At 52.8% G+C, this 21,607-nt stretch overlaps 1 protein-coding gene across 5 annotated transcripts in view; it reads right to left on the bottom strand.

The window, feature by feature from the left end:
* Positions 1-20,247, bottom strand: part of LRRC43 (leucine rich repeat containing 43) — a 23,250-nt gene extending 3,003 nt beyond the window's left edge. Inside the window, exons 1-12 of one of the 5 annotated variants that reach the window (XM_049865895.1) lie at positions 20,151-20,247; positions 16,729-16,989; positions 14,535-14,645; positions 13,520-13,659; positions 10,187-10,425; positions 8,813-9,000; positions 7,879-8,105; positions 5,749-5,890; positions 5,382-5,561; positions 5,075-5,263; positions 4,604-4,643; positions 994-1,140 (exon numbers count right to left, since the gene is read on the bottom strand). In XM_049865895.1, the coding sequence (XP_049721852.1) occupies positions 1,013-1,140; positions 4,604-4,643; positions 5,075-5,263; positions 5,382-5,561; positions 5,749-5,890; positions 7,879-8,105; positions 8,813-9,000; positions 10,187-10,425; positions 13,520-13,659; positions 14,535-14,645; positions 16,729-16,989; positions 20,151-20,243 (1,938 nt within the window). In that variant the 5' untranslated portion in view covers positions 20,244-20,247 and the 3' untranslated portion in view covers positions 994-1,012. Of the gene's footprint in view, positions 1-993; positions 1,141-4,603; positions 4,644-5,074; positions 5,264-5,381; positions 5,562-5,748; positions 5,891-7,878; positions 8,106-8,812; positions 9,001-10,186; positions 10,426-11,446; positions 11,610-12,080; positions 12,110-13,519; positions 13,660-14,534; positions 14,646-16,728; positions 16,990-20,150 lie in introns of those variants that run through there. The other 4 variants (XM_049865892.1, XM_049865893.1, XM_049865894.1 and 1 more) reach the window with 4 other exon arrangements.
* Between the last annotated feature and the right edge of the window lie 1,360 nt (positions 20,248-21,607).

Genomic DNA, 21,607 nt, shown 5'->3' on the forward strand with positions numbered 1-21,607 from the left:
TGGGACCCAGCCTTCCTTAACTCCGCAAGTCCGTTCCCGGGCCATCCCTCGGGCCCCCCAAGGCCTGGTTCCTGGCCCGGCTGCAGGGGGTGCGCGCAACCGTCCAACGGGAGTTCCCAAGTCCTCACAGGACTCGGGGACACAAAGAGGGCTCAGAAGCCGCTGAGGCAAGGAGAAGGGCCGAGGAAGCTGCATTTCATTCCCCGCGACAGTCTCTACAGGGCTCCTGGGGGCGCACGTCAGCGGGCACCCGGGATCCCCACAGTGGGGTCGCCCTTGTGGCCGGCGCAGCGCTGCCGACCGGGCGTCCGGGGAAAGCGGTCCCCGGGTCGGCCAGGGCACGACGCCCGCGGGGCGAGCTGAGCAAGAAGCCGCGAGCCGTGAACTGGGGCGCCCCTGAGTCCAGGTGTGCGCGGTCTCCCAGGGTGGCCACGGCAACGCGGTGGCAAGGGCTGGGTGCGCCGGCCGCGGAAGCTCAGGGCGACTCCGGTGCAGATCCTCGCGCACAAGTGAGATACTACCCCGGCTCGGGGCCCCGGACGCGCGTTCGCGGGCCTACCTGAGCTGTGACGAGGGGCCAGCACAGGCCAGGAGCCTCGCGGCTGACCTGGGACCCGACGCCCAGGTGCACAGAGCTCGGGCGCGAGGGGCGGGGCTACTGGGGGCGGGGCTACTGGGGGCGGCCGGGCGGCTCGAGTGATGGGGCGGGGCTCCGATGAGTGGGCGGGGCTATGAAAAGGGGGCTCCGAGGAGGGGCGGGGCTCTGGTGACTGGGCGGGGCTATGAGGAGGGGGTGCTTGGGGCGGGGCTCTGATGGGCGGGGCTCTGAAGACTGGGCGGGGCTATGGGGAGGGCGGGGCTATGTGAGGGCCCGCCCCCCGCCCCGTCCTGGCCGCCCCGCGCGCGCACCTGCAAGCGGACCAGCCCCACCTGCCCGCGCCCCCGCTCGACCCGCGGCAGCGGCCAGACAGACACCGAGGCCCCAATGTCGGAACAGACTTTAAGACCCGCCCTAAATGGAGAAGGCCTTGAGCGCCTCCTCGGCCGTGCGGCACTGGTTCAGCTGGATCTGCACCTCCACCGTGAGCGGCTCGGGCTGGTGGTTGTCTTCGCTCGGCAGGACGTCGGTTTTCTTAGCGTCTAAGGAAGAGACAGAGACTGAGGGCCCGGGAGGCGCCCCGGCCGCCCTCGCCGCGCCCCAACCCCAGCCGGGTCCCCCCGCCGGCCCCCCGCCGCCAGTCGCCTTGGGTCTCGATCACTGTTAAATCCCGTTCAGTTAGATGCGCCTAATAAATCACCGTTATTAACAAAAAACACCGACTTCCGATTAAGTCCGGTTTATCCTAGAAAATCAGGGTCACTAACTGCAGAGAAAAGAAACTGTCAGAAGGCTGAGGCCGCTCCTCTTTCTAACCTTTTGTCTTGGGAAATCTAATACACATCTGCATGACCACGGAAGTCCAGCTCAATGAATGGTGAAGTTAATGCCATTTCAGCCACTCCCCGGGTCAAGAACACTGTCCGCACCCCAGAATCTACATCCCCCCTTGCACGCTTTGATGGGAATCCTTTCCTGGCTTAACTGTATAATACCAAAACACACAAACCAAACCCACTGCCCTCCAGTCCATTCCAGCTCGTAGGGACTGTATGGGACAGAGTAGAACTGCCCCATTTGGTTTCCACGCAGCAGCCGGTGGATTCGAACTGCCGACCTTTTGGTTAGCAGCCGAGCTGTTAACCACTGCAGCGGCCAAGGCTCCGACTGTGTAATATAACTGCCTAAATGCACATTTTTCTCTCTCTCTCACTTTGAACTTCATGTAAATTGGATCATTTGTACTATTGTAAAGCTTCTGTGCTTTACCTTTTTTTTTTTAAGATTTATATACATTGTTTCTCTTAACTAGTGTTTGATCATGTTTATTGCTGACAAAGTAAAATTTTGCTGAAGATCATTCAAAAACGGCTGCAGCAGTGTATCGACAGGGAACTTCCAGAAATTCAGGCCAGTTTCAGAAGAGGACATGGAACCAAGGATATCATTGCTGATGTCAGATGGATCCTGGCTGAAAGCAGAGAATACCAGAAGGATGTTTACCTGTGTTTTATTGACCATGCAAAGGCATTCGACTGTGTGGATCATATAACAAACTATGGATAACATTGCAAAGAATGGGAATTCCAGAACACTTAATTGTGCTCATGAGGAACCTTTACATAGATCAAGAGGCAGTTGTTCGGACAGAACAAGGGGATACTGATGGGTTTAAAGTCAGGGAAGGTGTGCGTCAGGGTTGTATTCTTTCACCATACCTGTTCAATCTGTATGCTGAGCAAATAATCCAAGAAGCTGGACTATATGAAGAAGAACAGGGCATCAGGATTGGAGGAAGACGCATTAACAACCTGCGTTATGCAGATGCCACAACCTTGCTTGCTGAAAGTGAAGAGGACTTGAAGCACTTACTAATGAAGATCAAAGACCATGGCCTTCAGTATGGATTACACCTCAACATAAAGAAAACAAAAATCCTCACAACTGGGCCAATGAGCAACATCATGACAAACGGAGAGAAGATTGAAGTTGTCAAGGATTTCATTTTACTTGGATCCACAGTCAACACCCATGGAACCAGCAGTTAAGAAATCAAATGACGTATTACATTGAGCAAATCTGCTGCAAAAGACCTCTTTAAAGTGTTAAAAAGCAAAGATGTCACCCTGAAAACTAAGGTGTACCTGACCCAAACCACAGTACTTTCAATGGCCTCACATACATGCAAAAACTGGACGAGGAATAAGAAAGACCAAAGAAGAACTGATGCCTTTGAATTGTGGTATTGGCAAAGAATATTGAATATACCATGAACTGCTAGAGGAACGAACAAATCTGTCTCAGAAGAAGTACAGCCAGAATGCTCCTTAGAAGCAAGGATGGCGAAATTACGTCTCACATATTTTGGACATGTTATCAGGAGGGACCAGTCCCCGATGAAAGACGTCATGCTTGGTAAAGTGGAGGGTCAACAAAAAAGAGGAGGATCCTCAATGAGATGAACTGACACAGTGGCTGCAACAATGGGCTCAAGCATAACAACAATTGTGAGGATGGCGCAGGACTGGGCAGTGTTTCGTTCTGTTCTACATAAAGTCACTATGAGTTGGAATCGACTCAATGGCACCTAACAACAATATTCCATTGTTTAATGCTATTTATTCATTCCATTAAAGGTGGGCTTCCGGTATTTTACTATTGTGAACAACATTCCCATAAATACTTTTACACATTTCCTAGTACATCTGTGGGGGATAAGCCTAAGAGCAGAACTGCTAGCTCGTGTGTGTACCTTCAGCTTTTTCAAATAGTTGTACCAGTTTACATTCCCACCAGCAGTATACGAGAGTTCCAGTTATTCCATGTTTGTTATTCTTTTGAATGATATCCATTCTAGTGGGTATGTGGGAGCCCCTGGATGGTGCAAATGGTTAACACACTCCGCTGCCAACAGAAAGGTTAGCGGTTGGGGTCCACTCAGAGGCACCTCGGAAGAAAGGCCTGGTGATCTATTTGCAAAAAAGCAGCTATTGAAAATCCTATGCACGCAGTTCCACTCTGACACACATGGGGTCAGCATGAGCCAGGATCAGTTTGAAGACAACTGGTCTTACTGGTTTTTGCTGGCTGTGTAGTCTCATCTCATTGTGGTTTTGGTTTGACTTCCGACGAGGTTAAACACATCTTCGAGTGTTCATTTCCTTTCGGTTTTCCTCTTTTGTAAAATGCCTGTACAAGTTCCTGTCCATTATTCTACAAGCTGCTTGTTCTTGATTTCTTGAGATTCTTTGTGTATTGCAGACCTCAGCCCTTTGCGGCTAGCACGTGTTGCAAATATCTTCTGCCATTCTCTGGCTTGCTCTTTCATTCTTTGTTTTTTAATTGTATTTTTTTTTTAATTGGGGTAAAATATACATTAACATAAAAAGTCAGCATTCATCCTTGTCTTAGCATGTATCAGAACTTCCTTTCTCTCCATAGCTGAGTTAGTCTTCCGTTGTGTGCACAGGCCACACTTGGGTATCCATCCACTCACCATTTGCTGGGCTTCTGGGTTGCTGACACTTTTGAATAGTGTTGCTGTGATTTTGCTTCATACTTGTGCGACCGCCTCCAGCTGGTCTCCCAGTCTCCAATCTCTTCCCCCAAACCAGAGTGATCTTTCTAACACTCAAATCTAAAATTTACCTATTTCACACACTTCCGAAACGGCCCACTGCCCACAGACAAACCCAAGCTCCTCACTGGGCAGACAAGGGCTAACGATGGAAGCCTGGGCCAGACCACGGTGCACCAGAAAGGCCCTGGCCTGTCCCCACTCTGCACCCTGCCCCACCTGCTCCTGGCTCCAACCCTGGACCACCTTTTCCTACCCCTTCAACCTCAAGCAGGCAGTTGCGTCCACTGGGGGCTGTGGGGCAGATACAAATGTGGGTCCTAAGGGTGGGCATGGTCTGTCCATGGGCGGGCAGATTGAGCCACCGTCCCTCTATCCCTTTGGCCCCAATCAGAGCTGACCCCTCGGTTGCCATCGTTGACTCTCACCTCTTTTTACCGCTTTCTTACTCTTACTTTTCTTCAGGTCCTGGAGAAAGAGTCATGAACAAGCCACTCACTGGAGAGTGGGGTGCTGGGAAGGGGCGGGTGCAGAGTCGATGCTGCCTCTGTGGGGGGCTCCTCCCCTTTCCCAGGAGGCTGGGCTGAGTCTTCCACAGGGCATGGACCTAACCTACTCCACCTGAAACCCTCCTCACACCTGAGGACAGGCTGCCACCTGGGCCAGGAACCCTGGCTGGGAGCCCCACCGACCTCACCGTGTGACCCGGAGAAAGGCCCTCTCCCTGCTGGCCTTCTGGTGTGTCTGAGGCTGCCAAGCCTGGGCTCCCGGAGCTGGTGCGGGGGCTCAGAGCCCTCCCTCGCCTCCCTGTCTCCCATGAGCTGGCCCACTGCTCTCCCTTGCTCAGCTGAGGTTTCTGGGGGGAGGAAGAGGGAAGTGGCGACCCCCCCGCCCCATACCCTGGCAAACGTCAGCTTGTCCGATTCGATGGTGCGGACCACACCAAAGTTGCACACAGTGGACACCAGTGACTCCCCGGCCAGCAGGGACTCCAGGGCCACCAGGCCTCTGCCCAGCACCGTCAGAATGGGCGGGTCTTGCCGGAGCTCCTTAGGAAGCTCCTTCTTCTTCTTGGGCCCCTTCTGTTCCTGGGGGGTGAGGCAGGTGGGGCAGAGCAGGGCAGGGCAGGGGCTGGTCCCCAGGCTCTCCAGGCAGCCCACCACCACCACAGGGGCAGGGAGCAGGCAGCCCACTCATGCCAACTACCTTACTAGCCTCTTTCTCTCCTTTCCCTTTCTTGTCATCTTTGCCCTTCTTGTCATCTTTGCCCTTCTTGTCATCTTTGCCTTTCTTGTCGTCTTTGCCCTTCTTGTCTTTCTCCGGCTTTCCTTTCTTGGTTGCTGAGGGACTCTCGGAGGGAGGAGCGACAAGCGGCCAGGAGAGAATCTAGGAACAGTCACGGGCGTGTGGACAGAGCCAGGGATGGGCCGGGGGACTGCCATGTCAAGCTTCCTTTTCCCCACCCTCTGGAAAGGCCCGAGACCACTCCCGATAAGGCAGAGGAGGGGAAGAGGAGGAAGTGACCGTGTGGATTCCGCAGAAGCAAGTGGAGGGATGGCAGTCGGCAGCCCACCTTTTCCTGCACAATGGTCACCGTGGTCCCTGCCAGCAGAAAGGCCTTGAGTGGCACCAGGTCCCGCAGGGTGTGCTGCATCTCGTAGTCGCAGGCAATGACGTCGCTCCAGGGCTTGCGGACCGTGCTGAAGAGAACTGTCCTGCGGGGAGATGAAGAGATGGGCACCGTTCCCAGGGCCGGGGTGCCTGAGACTCACACCCAGGCCTATGTATACACTGCCTACCACCCACCAACCACTGTCCACTGACCATCATCCACTTTTAAATTTTCTTAAACGCTAGCAAGCAGCCACCTAAGATGCATCCATTGGTCCCAGCCCACCTGAAGCAAAGGAGAATGAAGAACACCAAAGACACAAGGAAAATGCAAGCCCAAGAGAAAGAAAGGGCCACATAAGCCAGAGTCTTCATCAGCCTGAGACCCGAAGAACTAGATGGGGCCTGGCTACCACCAATGACCACCCCAACAGGGAATACAACAGAGAGTCCCTGATGGAGTAGGAGAAAAGTGGGGTGCAGAACTCAAATTCTAGTAAAGAGACCAGACTAAATGGTCTCACTGAGACTGGAGGGAACACAGAGGTCATGGCCCCTGGATCTCTGTTAGCCCAAAACTAAAGCCATTCTCAATGCCAACTCTTCAGACAAAGATTAGACGGGATTATAAGACATAAAATGATACTGGTGAGCAATGAGCTTCTTAGCTCAAGTAGACACATGAGACTATGGTGGGCAGCTCCTGCCTGGAGGCAAGATGAGAAGGCAGAGGGGGACAGGAACTGGTTGAAAGGACACGGGGAATACAAAGTGGAGAGAAGGAGTGTGCTGTCACATTGTAGGGAGAGCAACTAGGGTCACAGAACAATGTGTGTATAAGTTTTTGTATGAGAAACTGACTTGAACTGTAAACTTTCACTTAAAGCACACTAAAAAAAAATTAGCAAAAAAAAGAGTGGTAAATTATTTTATATGTAGAATTGATACAGATGTATAAAGGTTAACCCTCAAAATCGCCCAGGGAAGGGGTTGATAGGGTGACACCATCTGTCCTCAGAACGTCATCTCCACTGCAGTCATCTTCCTAAAATGCAAATCCAAATTTGTTACTCCCTTGCTTAACTTTTTAGTAGTTTCCACTTTGGAGAAAACAGGCTCTGTCTACCTGTCCAGGCCTATGTCTTGCTAATCCCCACCTTCCTCCATATTTTTCCCAAGTCTAGACTGAGGCACAGACAACCCGTGTGTTTCTCCTAACGTAGCAATTAGTACACGTGGTGCAATGAGATGACTGTCTGTCTGTCTCCCTCAAGAGCAGGTAAGGGCCCCAGTTTCCAGGTGCTCTTGAGTCACTTCTAACTCACAGAGGCCCCATCTGTATCAGAGGAGAACTGTACCCCACAAAGTTTTCAACAGCTGATTTTTCAGAAGTAGATCAGCAGGCCTTTCTTCTGAGGCACCTACAGGTAAGCTTGATCCTCCAACCTTTTGGTTAGTAGCCACGTGCCTTAACTGTTAGCACCAAAACGTGGCAAACATGAAACCCGTGGGATGGACCAGACAGGACGCGTTCAGGCAAGAAAGAACCTGATGTATAGGTTACAATATCCTTACCGCATGTTATATTCCCAAATCAATTCTAGATAGAACAGAAAGTTAAAGAAAAGGTTTTCAACTGTGAAAGCTGAAATGAAGGGGGTTTCCCATTTGCCATCTCCCAGTTGACTGAAGAAACTCAATTGCTCAGAGAACCTGGAAATGGGATTTGGCTGCATTTGGCCCAGACTCAGGGGAAGGGTGGAGAGTGAGGTTCTGCTACTGCTCGCTGGGGCAGCCCCGTCACACCGCAGTGTCGGGCGGTCCTCGGGGCTGGGACAGAGGTGGGGCTGAGACAGCTCCATGCACTGGAGTGGGCACCCCCCGTGTCCCGGCAGAAGGAACACTGAGCCTGCACGCCGCACACGCGCATGCACGCTCGGCTACCAGCCCCTGACAGCCGGGCGCGGAGTCACTCAGGATCTGACCCCAGGGGACGGCTCTGCCCCTAGCCAGAGCAGGGGAGGCTGCAGGTGGGCTGGTGGCTGGCTGCGACCCTTGTGCCCCTGGGACCCCCGCGGGTTTGCACCCTTACCCTGGGGAGGGGCAGAGCCGGGGATCAATGCGAGGCCGCAGCTTTGCCAGCTCCTCCACTGAGTCAACCGACCTCGGCAGGACAGCCGAGCCTCCCACGGAGACCGACCCCTCCAGCTCCCCAGACTCGGTCATCCCGCCTGACTCCACAGACTCCTCGGCCTCTTCAATGTCCTCCTCGGGAGACTCCTCGGGCAGGATCTCTGTGCTGGACGAGGGCTTGACGATCTGCAGGGGGGACACATGCCCAGAAGGTTCTCCCCTGAGGGCTCCCGCCTCCCGAGTGTCTGCTTAAACAGACAGCAGTGAACGTTTGGATAAGTCAAGCCAGGGGTGGCACAATGACTTAGAAGGCAGGAAGGTTAAGCAAGTGCCAGTGTTGTTGCTTCTGGAAGTTCTCCATCAAGAGAACAAGCTGAGGCTTACTGGCGGAGTGGGGTGCCGCTGGGTACTTGCCCGCAGAGGTAAAAGAGCTTTGTAACACTTGCCTGAGCAGGACAGAGGCCAGGCCGAGGGGCCAAGGGTCAGAGAGAGCACTGACTACAACAACCAGTTCCCAGTGAGACAGGTCGTCCTCAGGGTTCTCCCAGGCAGGTGGTAAGCATCCCTGGGCTTTCACTGATGTAGAAGGAGACCAGGTGGGGGAGTGGGGAGGGGCTGGGCAGTCGCCCCAGCTGAGGGTCTGTGTGGCTCCTGTGACAGGCCATTTGCTCAGATTCCGAGGGGAAGGGGAGTGGGCACAGCTGAGAGTTACTCCAGCTGCAGGACGGGCTGAGCCGAAGCCACTTCAGGCTCAGAGTACAGGTATGGATCAGAAGGTCCTACATTTGCGGTCTTCCTCTGCCCCAAGAAGCTGCTCTGCCTTCCAAAGAGCCCCACGGGCCCGACAGCAGACCCCTGCCCCTGCCCCCAGGAATGGCCGGACACTCACACACCTCCGCCAGCACCCCGGCGTATTCACTTCCTCCACCTTCTTCATCTTCCACAAAGTCGTAGGTCACATAATAGCTGTATGCGATAAAAGGTCCTTCGGGCCCTGGTTCCGGGTCCAACACAGAGGAGTCCAGGACCCCTCTGACATTCCCAATGGTCACCACAAGCTGTGCCTCATGGGCCAAGAGATCTGCAAGGGGGACAGAAGGACTCAGGGAAGCCGTGGGCCTGAGACGTGGAAGACAGGGCTCCAGAGAGGGAGGAAAGTGTGGACCATCAGTCATCTCCCCCACTGAGGGCTGGGCGTTAGAGTCCGGTGGGCTCAGGTTCAAATCCTGGCTCGGCAGACTTCAAACGAGCCCTCTTAAGCCTTGCTTAAAATTTGTACGGTGGGAACAAGTGGTGAAGGCCCCAAATTAATATCATGTGCTGCTGTGACATCTGAATCCAGGATGACCTTGAACAGCCTCTCTGCAAGTTCCCCCCCCCCTCCACTCTTCTCCCAAAGGTAAGGTCCCCTCTACAAACAAGCCTCCTTATCAAAGGGACAGGGAGCAGTTCCTGCTTATCTCTGAGTAGCAAGCTTCAGGTCCCTGCCTGTGTGCAATTAATCAACAAGCCAATCACATCCTTCCATGGGAACCAAGGGGCACCCCACCCTCTTGATACTACAAAGCCTGCCTCCCACAGCCTCCGGTTGTTCACTCTGCCCTGAGCACCACCCTGCATGGCCCTGCGTGGCGCAGTGTCCTCCTCCCCTGGTCTATGAGTGCATGTGACCAGTACACTGCTGTCACTCTCATCTGTCCAGTGTTGGGTGTCATGTGTCCAGCCATCCCCACAACCCTAGGGTGGGAATTCCTCCCTCACCAACTGAGTGAAGAGGATATGATCAAAACAGGATAATCAGAACAATAATCAAAAACAGGGATGGGTGCAGTGAGGGTTAGCCTTCAAGAACATCCGTCACCTTTGCCAGTGCTTGGGCACACGGTAGGTGAACCCTTACTACTGGTATTTTATCACCCTGACCTTGAGGAGGCCCTGGTGCAGCTTGCAGCACCATCCACCGGGGGGGGGACCTCAAGCCACCATGGAGGTTAAGAAACTGGTTTAAGACAAGGGTTTCCCTGTCACCTAGGACTGCAGGGGATGTGACACACTGCCTGCCTGCCACGCCTTTGCCCAAATCCAAACCGCAGGCATGAAAATTGGGGTGAAACCTCTGGCTGCGATGATGATAATGTACCTGACTGGAGTTTGGGTCCGGGGGAGTGGCCAGCGATGCATGGGTACACACCTCCAGGAGGGTGGGTGGGCAGGTGAAGCAGGGCTCTGGGGTCAGACCCCCTCCACCACACACACAGTGTCCTCACCCCCATTGATGCTGAGCCCCCGGAACTGATGCTTCTCGTTGGGAGACACAGTGATGTCGTCGAGCACGCAGAGTCGAGACAGGGTGTCGACGGTGAGGCCTCGGTAGTAGGGCACCAGGGCCAACGGGTTCCCCTGCAGCACCAGCAGCCGCAGCTGCCGGAGGGTGTGCAGGCTGTCCACCATGCTCTGCAGGTCCGTCAGGTCATTGAAGCCCAGGTCCAGGGAGACAAGGTTGGGCCTGCAAGGGGTGCAAGGCCACCCAGGGTCAGGAAGCTGGGAGCTCCTCCTACCCAGAATCCCAAGAGGCGCATGGCTGCCTAGAGTCAGAAATTCAGGGCACCTGCCCTGCCCAGCACCCCGAGGGGCGCATGGTCACCTGGAGTCAGGAAGCCAGGTGCTTCCCTACCTAGCACCTAGCAACTTGTGTCTGGGGCAGACTGAAGGCTGAAGGCTGGACATCAGAGCAGGAGCCTCTGCCCACCCTGCACACCTGTCTGCCCTCTACCCCAATGAGCCCCCATCTGGAAGGGCCTCCTGGTTTTCCGTCCCCTTTCCCAATCTCTCCCTAATGCTCCGCATCCTCACAGACTGTCACAGAGCCCTTCCTACTTCTGCCTAACTTCTAATTACACGGACGTTCCGTTCTGGGCTATACATCTTGGTGTCTCCCATCAAGCCTGACCCAAACTATTACATCCAGAAAGTTCTCCACAAATGTTTACCGACAGATGGAAGAGGGAGGCAGAGGGAGGGCCCTGTGGGAGAGCAGTGAGGGGGTAAGAGAGACGTCTACACAGGAGTGTCTAGGGCCCTGGGAACAGGTGTGTGAGGCTATGGGGTGGAAGGTCTAGAAGCTGGCGAAGGCTTTGCCGAGCCAGGCTGGCACATGATCACAGGGAGCCATGTGGCTGGCTTCCCGGGTAATCCTCCAGTGAGGGTACAGGAGGTGTGCACCCCAGCCTGGAAAGGAGGACCCAGAAAGGGGGAGAAGACTGGTCTTCAGGCCCAGGAAGGACCCACTGCCACAGACTAGAAAGCAGACTGATTTCCGCTCTGAGGAGACAGACAAAAAAAACACAGAGGCCACCTCGCTGGCACAGTCTCACACAGTCAGGCCGACAATTTCCCTCTGATTAAACTCAGCTACTTCACTTCCTTTCACGGCCGTCCTGCCTGTGAGGTGCACCAGCCAGGCAACGGGAAGTACACGAGAAAAACACATCGTGGGGACTGGCGTGATGATTTCACCCACCACACACCTTCTCCAGGACTACCGTGGCAACGTCAGCCAAATCTCTTCGTAAGGAGCAAACCCTCCTTTTAAATTCCGAAACAGTGAAAATGGCGGTTCCGGATATATGTTTCTATGAAGCCCACACTCTGCGCTAAGCAGGTTGCCCAGGTTGATGGTTAGTGTGTTTTCTGAAAAAAAATCAGAACACCTGGGACTCTGCTGACGGACTGAGAGTCTGAAGTCAGCTGTCCCAGGAAGATCACGTTGTACGGTATGGCTTCCGTGCGATGCCACCCTTCCTGCCCAAAACCAGTTGTCGTCAAGTCAGTTCTGACTCGTGGTGACCCCACATGTGTCAGAATAGAACTGTGCTCCATGGGACTTTCAATAGCTGGTTTTTCAGAAGTAGATTGCCAGGCCTTTCTTCCAAGGCACCTCCAGGTGGACTCAAACCTCCAGCCTTTCAGTTAGCAGCCAAGCGTGAGAATTATCTGCACTACCCAGGGAATCCACATTCCCTGACAGCTGTGGTCAAAGGGAGAAAGGAATGCTGAATCGTCTGTGGCCAAGACTGTAGCGAGGCAGCTTGGCTGGGAGTAGACTAGACGGGGGAGGAAAAAGGAAATTACGGACAGAGAGAGGAACTCCCCCGTACTCACTAAGTCTTCTCCCTCCAAGAGCTTACACAAGATGGGCCACGTGAGAGACGGCTTTCCAGGCTACCTGGGGGGAGGAGGAGAAGAGATGCTAACCCACACTTTTTGCTCTTTCAGCCACAATCAACCAAGCCCATGGAAATGCTACGCAGGATGCTGAAATCCTGGGGATTTTCCCAGCATGCTTTGAGAAGCTCTCCTGGCCCAGTTGCCTTTGATGGCCTTTCACTGGTGGTCACTGATCCTGCCATACGTCTCGGATGCCAGAGCTCCAACTTTTCTACTCCTGACCCACCAAGGCCTCCACCCGTCTGTCAGTGTGTCACATTGTGGTGGCCTGTGTGTTGCTGTGATGCTGGAAGCTATTCCACCGGTATCCCAAACACCAGCAGGGTCACCCACGGTGGAGAGGTTTCAGCAAATCTTCCAGACTAAGACAGATTGGGAAGAAAGACCAGGCAACCTACTTCCAAAGATTAGCCAGCGAAAACCCTATGGATCGCAACAGAGTAGTGTCTGACAGTGCTGGAAGGTGAGCCCCCTAGGTTGGAAGGCATTGAAAATACACAGTGGCTGCAGAAATGGACTCAAGTGTCCAACGATCATGAAGACGCCACAGGATCAGCCAACGTTTTGTTCTGTTGCCCATGGGGTTGCCATGAGTTGGAGTCCACTCAAGGGCAGCAAACAACACAGCCAGCACCAGCCAAGGAGACAGAGTCAAGCGCAAATAACGGGGAGGACTATCACGCATAACCCCTAAAGCACACGGAACTTCCAACAACAACGAAACCTCCAGATGGAGCCGAGAGTTGTCTCTCAGGAAGTTCTCATCTAGGGGGCAATTCTACCCCCAAGGGACACTCAGGGAAGCCCTGGTGGCGTAGTGGTTAGGCGCTACCGCTGTTAACCAAGAGGTTGGCAGTTCGAATCCACCAGGCGCTCCTTGGAAGCTCTATGGGGCAGTTCTATTCAGTCCTCCAGGGTCGCTGTGAGTCAGAATTGACTCGACGGCAGTGGGTAGTAGGTAGGGACACTCAGAGATGCCTGGAGAGCTTTTTAGTTGTCACAAGTGGTGCCACTGTCATCTGCTGGGTGGAGACCAGGGATGCTGCTAAACATCCTACCGTGTACAGGACAGGCCCACCACAGAGACTCATCCCGTCCAAGATGTCAGTGCTGCCAAAGTCCAGAATCCCTGCTGTAAGGCATGGCATCCAACCAAGGGTCTGACTCACTCCACCACCAAGTATCCTTCCCTGGGGCTCAGTGGGATTTCTTTATGGGGTCACGGACATAAATCCTGAGTCTGGATTTAACAGCCAACCAGGAGTTATTACAGAAAAAAGTAGAGCTGAGTTCTTCAAGCCACCAGGTTAGAATTGCCCAAACCTAACACTTCACCCATCCCTCTCCCTTGCCATCCGGGGCTCCCACGTTACCAGTGATTAGCGGTGACGTATAGGCTTTCCAGGGCTCCCAGGAGTTTGTTGTGGCCTAAACCCAAGTGCTGGAGGCCTGGGGGCGGGTGGGCGCACAGACACTCCACACTGGTGATCTCGTTGCCATAGAGCTCTAGCACCTGGGGAGGACAGCGGACAGTGACCCCCAAGACAAGCAACGTCAAGACCAAGGGCAGCGCCCTTCCTTCCTCCTGCTCTGGAACCGTGGGAAAGGAATGACAACCTATGGAGGGCAGGCTTCCCGGTGTCCAGCTGGGCTCCCTTTTGAAAATCCAAGAAGGGAATCTTCTGCAGCAGCTTTGGGAAGTTTCTTTTCCTTTCGGGAAGGAAACTTGGAAGTTTGGAATGACAGTGACGTTTGTGTAGGGTGGGAGGGGAGATGTATGACACTGTGACAGCTTCTCAGCCCATGGGACGTCTCTGGGGGCATCGAAGGGGGCCTTGGTGGGATAAGGAATGAAACCCAAGGATGGCAGAGCATTCTTTTCCTCTCTTGTGTTTCTCCTCCAAAGCCTCACCTGGTTTTTCCTTGAGCATAGGAGACGGCCATGTTTCTGAGTTCCTTCTGTCACCAAGTCAACTCTTGTCAGCATTTAATTTTAAAATGGAGACCGTTTTTGATATGCTCAGCTGGAAGTTCATAATAAAGCCCAGCCTACATTTTACAGGAGTCCCTGGGAGTTATAAGTGGTTAAGCTCTTGGCTGCTAACTGAAAGGTTGACGGTTCACGCCCACCTAGAGGTGCCTGGGAAGAAAGTCTGGTGATTTGCCTCCAAAAGTCATCCCTTAAGAACCCATGGGACACAGTTCTACTCTGACACACATGGGGTTGCCATGAGTCAGCGGGGTCGACTTCATGGCAACTGGTCAAGCTTTTGGAAGCCTGGCCCTTACCATGCAGCCCCAGCCACACTGGCCAAAACTTCCATCTGTGGAGCAGGGAGGGCAGGGCCTCTGGGCAGCCCCGGCTCGAAGGCCCTAACGGAAGCTCACCTTAAGAGTTGGGGGCAGATTGCTGGCTTTCACCTCGTTGATTCGGTTGGCACTCAATACCAACTCTTCAAGCTTCAGAAATTTCAGGAGGCCTTTGTCCACCATGCTCACCTGGAAGGAAGGAAGGTAGGGGCTCTCGTGAGCAAGGTGCGATCGGAGCAGAAACTGTCTAGGTTAGGAAAACAACAGCATATCCATCTTCAGGAAGGAGCCCTGATGGCACAGTGGTTAAGCGCTCAGCTGCTAACTGAGAGGTCGGTGGTTCGAACTCACCAGCCGCCATGGGAGGAAGATGTGGCAGTCTGCTTCCGTAAAGATTACAGCCTTGGAAACCCTACAGGGCAGTTCTATGCTGTCCTATAGGGTCGTTACTCCCTGACAGTCCCATCATTGCCCCAGTGTCCCCCAACACTGCCCCCTTCAGGCTTTCCTGCATTGTTTGGCCTGAATCCAAGTTCTCAGCCCTCCCAGTGACCCTCTGCTCCCAGCCCTCATCCGTCCTCTGACTATAGAATTTTGTGATTGTCAGGCCAGTGTCCCATGTTCCTCATCAGACTGTGTGCTCCCACAGGCAGGAATCCTGTGTTCTGTTCTCCCCGACCCCCAGCCCCGTGAGCCCTAGGCCCAACTGACCGACTGGCATTGAAGTGGGCAGGCCCTAGGGATCAGTGTGGTTTACACAGAGTGGGGTCAGGCCAGAAGCCTCAGGCCTACCCATGAACACTCTGTTCCCTCTATGTGTCCTCTAAGGCATCGGGGGTCCTTCCTGGCTGGGCCTTTTGTCCCTAGGGTGGCCACCTATCCTGGGTTACCCAAGTTTGAGGGGGTTCCCGGGACACGAGACTTTCAGTGCTAAAAACGGGAAAGTCCCAGTCACAGTGGCAGGAGCTGGCCATCCTACTCGCCCCCCAGGACTACTGCGCAGGTTAATCATATCCCTGGGGAGGGGGAAGCAATGGCTCAGGATGGCAGAGACCTAGTCTCCGTGCAAGTTTTGGGTTCTATTATAAGCAAAGAAGGCCTTTTAATCACAGAAATTAATGAAGTACTATGCCAATCGCCCCTGCCCCGCCTTTACAGTTTAAATGGAATAAAACCAATATGGGCTCTTTGGAAGGTTTTTACTAGAAGCCACAAGGATAGCCACAGACCAGCTGTAGAAGGAACACAGTGGACTCCTTCCAAGGTGAAGGAAGCAAGGTACCTAACCAAGAATCACCTGGCTGTGGCCCTGCTTGGTAGACAATCTGGGGAGGTGAGTGCGGCTCAGGGCACAGTTGACCTCGTATCCACGCCCCAAAGCCCATCTCCTGAGGGGCTGTGGAGAGGGTCCCCTCTTCCCCACCCCATCCCCCACTACGCCTGGGTCTTACCAACAACTACTGTACAAAGATTAGACAGGAGCCTTAGGGGGCAGTGAGTTTACATTAATGGGGGAGGAACAACTCGGAAAAAGAGGGTGAGAACGGTCACACAGCTTGAAGGGTGGAATCAATGTCACTGAATTGTACATGTAGAATCTGTAGAATTGGTGTATGTCCTGCTGTGTACATTTTCAACAACAACTAAAATAAAAAAGAAAAGAAAACCCTATGGAGCACAGTTCTACTCTGATACATGTGGGGTTGCCATGAGTCGGAACCCACTTGGTGGCAACTGGCATTAAGGTAGCAGTTTGGAATCTTCCATAATGCTAAAATTCGAGCCTGTTTGGGTGTTTCAGAATGCCAGAGAGGTGAGTGCCTGTTGAAGCATTGTCTCCTAACAAAAAGTCAGTCCCATATGTTGGCCATAACAATAATTTAAAAACCAGTGAGTGTTTTTAGAGTTTACAGAGCGCTTCCATCATATGGAAGTTTCTTTACCCCGTCCTACGGATGAAGGAAATGAGGATCAAAGGGCTAAGAAAGTGAGTTACCCTGGTCGACATTTTGTAGTTAGCAAACCCAGAACTTGACTATTTTTAGCAGAAAGAAAACACCGTTTACCTATCCTTGTAAGAGGAGAAGCCAGAATTTGTTCTCCTGCTGTGACTCGGCCTCAGACACTACGTAGAGGAGCTCAAGTAATATTAAAAGTTAAATTAAACAGCTTTTAAAATCGTATCCTAAAAATAATAATAATAATAACCACTATGAGGGGAGAGGCCACCATGACGTAATGCCCTGGGGTCTGGTCCCTTCCCGGCACTCACGCCCTTATTCACTAGGCGCAGGGACCGGAAGTAGGAGTAGAAGAAGGCATCTTTGATCATCAGAGGATTCTGGATGGCCAGCTCTCTCAGGAAGCAGTCTTCCTCACTGGAGTCCCTCGGCAGAGCCCAGGGTGAGTGGGGGCTGCGGACCAGGCCCAGCAGGGCCTCCACCGTCTCCTCCCCGGCGCTCACCGCCTCTTCCTCTTTGGGCACCAGCTCCCGCCATGTTCGCCAAGTTTGTGGGAGGAAGCGAGACTTATTCTGCAGGGGTGGAGGTGGAGAATTTCTCTGTAAGACTTAGCCATTGCTATGGGTTGAATTAAAAGGAGCCCTGGTGGCACACTGGTTAAGCGCTTGGCTGCTAACCACAAGGGAAAGGTCAGCAGTTGGAACTCCTCAGCAGAAAGATGTGGCAGTTTGCTTCTGTAAAGATTACAGAATTGGAAACCCTATGGGGCAGCTCTACTCTGTCCTATAAGGTCGCCGTGAGTCAGAATCAACTTGATTGCTATGGGTTTTGGGTATGGGTTGAATTGTGTCCCCCACAAACAGATACGTTGAAGTCCTAACCCTTGTATCTTTGAGTGTGGCCTTATTTGGAAATAGGGTCCTTGCAAGTGTAATCAAGGCAAAATGAGGTTGTTAGGGTGGGCTCTAATCTACCAGAGCTGGTGTCCTTATAAGAAGACAGACAGACAGACATAGGGAGAAGGCCATGTGACAACTGATGCAGAAACTGGAGCAATGAGTCTGCAAGCCAAGGAACACCAAGGATTGCGGGCAACACCAGAAGCTAAGAGAAAGGCACGGAACAGATTCTGCCCTGGAGCCTTCAAAGAGAGCACAGCCCTGCTGACACCTTGATTTTAGGCCTCTGACTTCCAGAGCTGGGAGAGGATAAGTTTCTGTTGTTTTAAGCTCCCCCAAAACCAAAACCAAGCCTGTTGCCATTGAGTTGATTCCAACGGATAGCAACCCTGTAGAACAGAGTAGAACTGCCCCATAGGGTTTCCAAGGAGAGCCTGGTGGATTCGAACTGCTGACCTTTTGGTTAGCAGCCAACTCTTAATCACTATGCCACCAGGGTTTCCTGAAGCCCTCCAGTTTGTGGTAATTTGTTACCGCAGCCTTAGGAAGCTAATATGAGTCATCTGAAGGATTTGAAACTCTCAAAATTCAATAGCTTATAAAATAGGACAATTAGGGATAGAGAGTTAGAAATTTAGACAATAGGAAATCAATAATTTTGACTGATTATTTACCATGGATATAACCACAGATGAGGGAAATACAGAATCCCCAAAAGGCCCAATTCCTTTCTTCACTTTAGTTGGAAACCTTGAACATACAAGTATAAGTGATCAGACAGTACCTAAAGCAACATGTCGGTGTAGTGGTTAAGAGTTCAGCTGCTAACCCAAAGGCGGGCAGTTCAAATCCACCAGCACTCCTTGGAAACCCTATGGAGCTGTTCTACTCTGTCCTATAGGCTCACTATGAGTTGGAATTGACTTGATAGCAATTTTTGTTTGTTTGTTTGTTTTTTTTAAAGCAACACGGGGGAGTCCCTGGGTGGTGAATGAGCTCAGCTGCTAACCAAAAGGTTGGAGGTTCGAGTGTGCCTCTGAAGAAAGACCTGGAGATCTATTTTCAAAAATCAGCCATTGAAAACCCTACGAAGCACAGTTCTACCCTGACACACATGGAGTCACCATGTGTCAGAATGGACTCGACAGCAACTATTTATTTTTTCTTTTTAAGGCAACAGACCCACTGCCGTCGAGTCAATTCCAACTCATAGTGACCCTATAGGACAGAGTAGAACTACCCTGTAGAGTTTCCAAGGAGCGCCTGGTGGATTTGAACTGCCGACCTCTTGGTTAGCAGCCGTAGCACTTAACCACTAAGGCACCAGGGTTTCCAAGGCAACAAAGAGGTGCAAAATTTACAGGCTACGAGCCAGAAGGTACAAAAGGCAACACGTGGGATATAATTAATCAGGGAGGGGTTTTTGAGGAAGAGATGGTAAGACTGAAAATGTAAATTCAGAACTTTTACACAAAAGGAAGGAGCCCTGGTGGAGCAGTGGTTAAGTGAGCTCGGCTGTTCACTTAAAAGTTCAATGGTTTGGACCCACCAGCTGCTCCCGGGCAGAAAGACGTGGCATTCTGCTTCCATAAAGATTTCAGCCTAGAAAACTCTATGGGGCAGTTCTACTCTGTCCTATAGTGTCTCCACAGCACACAACAACAACAACACTCGATAGTAGATGAGGAAATGGAAGGCGAAGGATTCGTTCAGGGACTTTACTCTCTCTTAAGCCTCTTCCAACAGCCTCTGGAGATACATCTTTGAAACCCTACAGCCTAGCACAACACCCGGCACATGGCAGATGCTCAATCAATACCTGCCGATTAAACAAATAAATGAAGAATTTCCCTCATGGGTGTCTCCGTTTTCTCTATAAAAATTTAACACCAGCTGCTCTGAATTCCTGAATGCTGGCAAGTGTGCGTGTGCCCCACATCCAGCCAGTTTCCCTGGAACACTCGAGACTCTCAGGACATCTGGCAGGCACTTGAGGAGCCTACAGTTCTAAGGTGCTGCTCCTCCCCGCCCCCTGTGCAGCCAGCTAAGGAGGACGCCCCCCGCCCACACCCGTGGCAGGGTCCTATGGCAGGCACTACTCCCAGGACTGCAGTGGAGTAAGGGGGAGAAGGACCCTTTTGGGCAGCAAAACCACAATTTCCTTCTGCAAGCTGTCACAACTACGCCCGACACTGAATTTCCTTCAGTCTCCCCACAGCCCCATATGTGGGGGGCAGGCGCACCTGCTCTTGCCTTGCTGAACATCATGGTCCCTGGGGTAAAGCCCTAGGGGGAAGGGTCTGGACTTCAGGGACAGAGACAGGAAGGGGGGTGGGAGTCGCTCCCTCAGGCCCTGAGAGGTGGAAGGCCAGACCCACCAACCTGGGGAAGCTTAGGCCAGGGCCTGTTCAGGACTGTCCCACACAAATGGCTCCATGGAGTGGTTTAGGGCTCCTTGTGGATTCGAAGCTTTTCACCCAGCAGAAAGCTTTTAATCCAAAAAGGAACCCGGAGTCTGGGGTGTGTCTTTAAAAGAGTGAAAGACCCTTCCCCAGGGCAGCCTCAGGCTGTGGGTCTGGCCGGCTTGGGCCTGAGCAGGGCCCCTGCCCTCCAGCCTGGGTCATGTGGGGGGCCTATTCCATTCACTCCTTCAGTGTCCCCCACCCACCCCCGGTCATGCCGCTCTCTAAATGCCCCGATGCAAACCTCCTGTCATTCTTCTCCAGGATCAGACCGCCCCTCAGCTCCCAGGCCAGTCCTGACCTGACCCCTCGGTCCTTCCCCTCGGCCAGTCCCCCAGGTCCCCGCTCCCCGGCGTCCCTCGCCGCCCGCACCCAGCTGCCAGTGCCGCACGGGAACTCCTTGAGACACAGCTGCCGCAGATGCTCCCGGACCGCGGCGCTCACGGTCCCCGGGGGCGCCTGCATGTCCACGCGGTCTCGGCGCCCAGCCGGTTGCTAGGCAGCCGGGGACGCGTGCGCGCTGCCGTCACGCAAGCGTGCGCGCGACCGGGCGGGACTCGTGCTCGACGCCGGCGGAGGCGTGCGGTGGCCCACGGGCTCCCGGAGTCCCGGCTTTCATGGTGTGCAAACCTGCCCCGGAGGAACATGTTATGGGGTGACAGTGCCCTTGCCCCGGTCACCCGACGGGAGGCTGTAACTGCTGTGGCTCCCCGCAGGTACCGAGCGCGCCCGCCCCTACACCAGCCTGTTGCTGTTGCCCCTCCCGGCCACCCTCGGAGACAGACCTGGGAAGGGGGAACGCGCCCAAGGTCAAAGGAGCGCTGGACTCGGTCAGCGGATTCCAGTGTAGAGCTCTCCGACCCCGTGTCGCGGGTTTCATCACCATCACGGATATAACCGTTGTAGACTGGGGTCTACAGGGCACTTAGACTGCTCCAGCCTTACTCATCTCTCCGCCCAGCACAGCGTCTCACCCGCTGCCGGCCAGTAGGGGCTCCTGGGCAATGGTTTGTGAAATTAATGGAATGAGCTGGTTCTGGGTCCTATAAATTGGAAATGCAACATCGTATTGAGATAAAATTTATATACCATAAAATTCACCCATTTCAAGTATACAGTTCTGTGGTTTCCAATATATTCACAGTTCAACTATATTCATTAGGCAACTATCACTATGACCTAATTTTAGAACATTTTCATCATCCCAAAAAGAAACCCGTTAGCAGTCACTGCCCATCCCCTCACCTACCTACCCCCTGCCCCTGGCAACCACTAATCTACTTTCTGTCTCTATGGATCCAATTATTCTGGCCATTTCACATAAGCTGAATCATTACAATACATATTCTTTAGTGACTGGCTTCCTTCACTTAGCGTACTTTCAAGCTTCATTCATGTTGTCCTCCATTCCTTTTTATGGTTTGATAATATTCCATTGTGTGGATAGATAGAGCTCGTTTTGTTTATCCATTCGTCTGTCGATGGACACTCGGGTTGTTTCCACCATTTGGCCATTATGAATAGTGTTGCCAGGCACATTCATTTACAAGGTTTTGGGAGGACATGTTTTCATTTTTCTTGGGGAGACATCTAGGGGTGGCATTGCTGGGTCATATGGCAGGTATATTTCACATTTTGAGGAACTGCCAGACTGTTTCCCAAAGCTGGCAAAGGTATATTTTACAGTACAAATCCTATTAACCAAAACAGGGAGTAGATCTCATTGCCATCAAGTTGATTCCGACTCATAACAACCCTAGATAGTGGACCAATATTAAGGTTATCTAGTTAAAATGTCACTGCAAATATTAAACATTAAATATTCCTTA

The sequence above is a fragment of the Elephas maximus genome, chromosome 22 (assembly GCF_024166365.1).
Source record: "Elephas maximus indicus isolate mEleMax1 chromosome 22, mEleMax1 primary haplotype, whole genome shotgun sequence".
Taxonomy (NCBI): Eukaryota; Metazoa; Chordata; class Mammalia; order Proboscidea; family Elephantidae; genus Elephas; species Elephas maximus.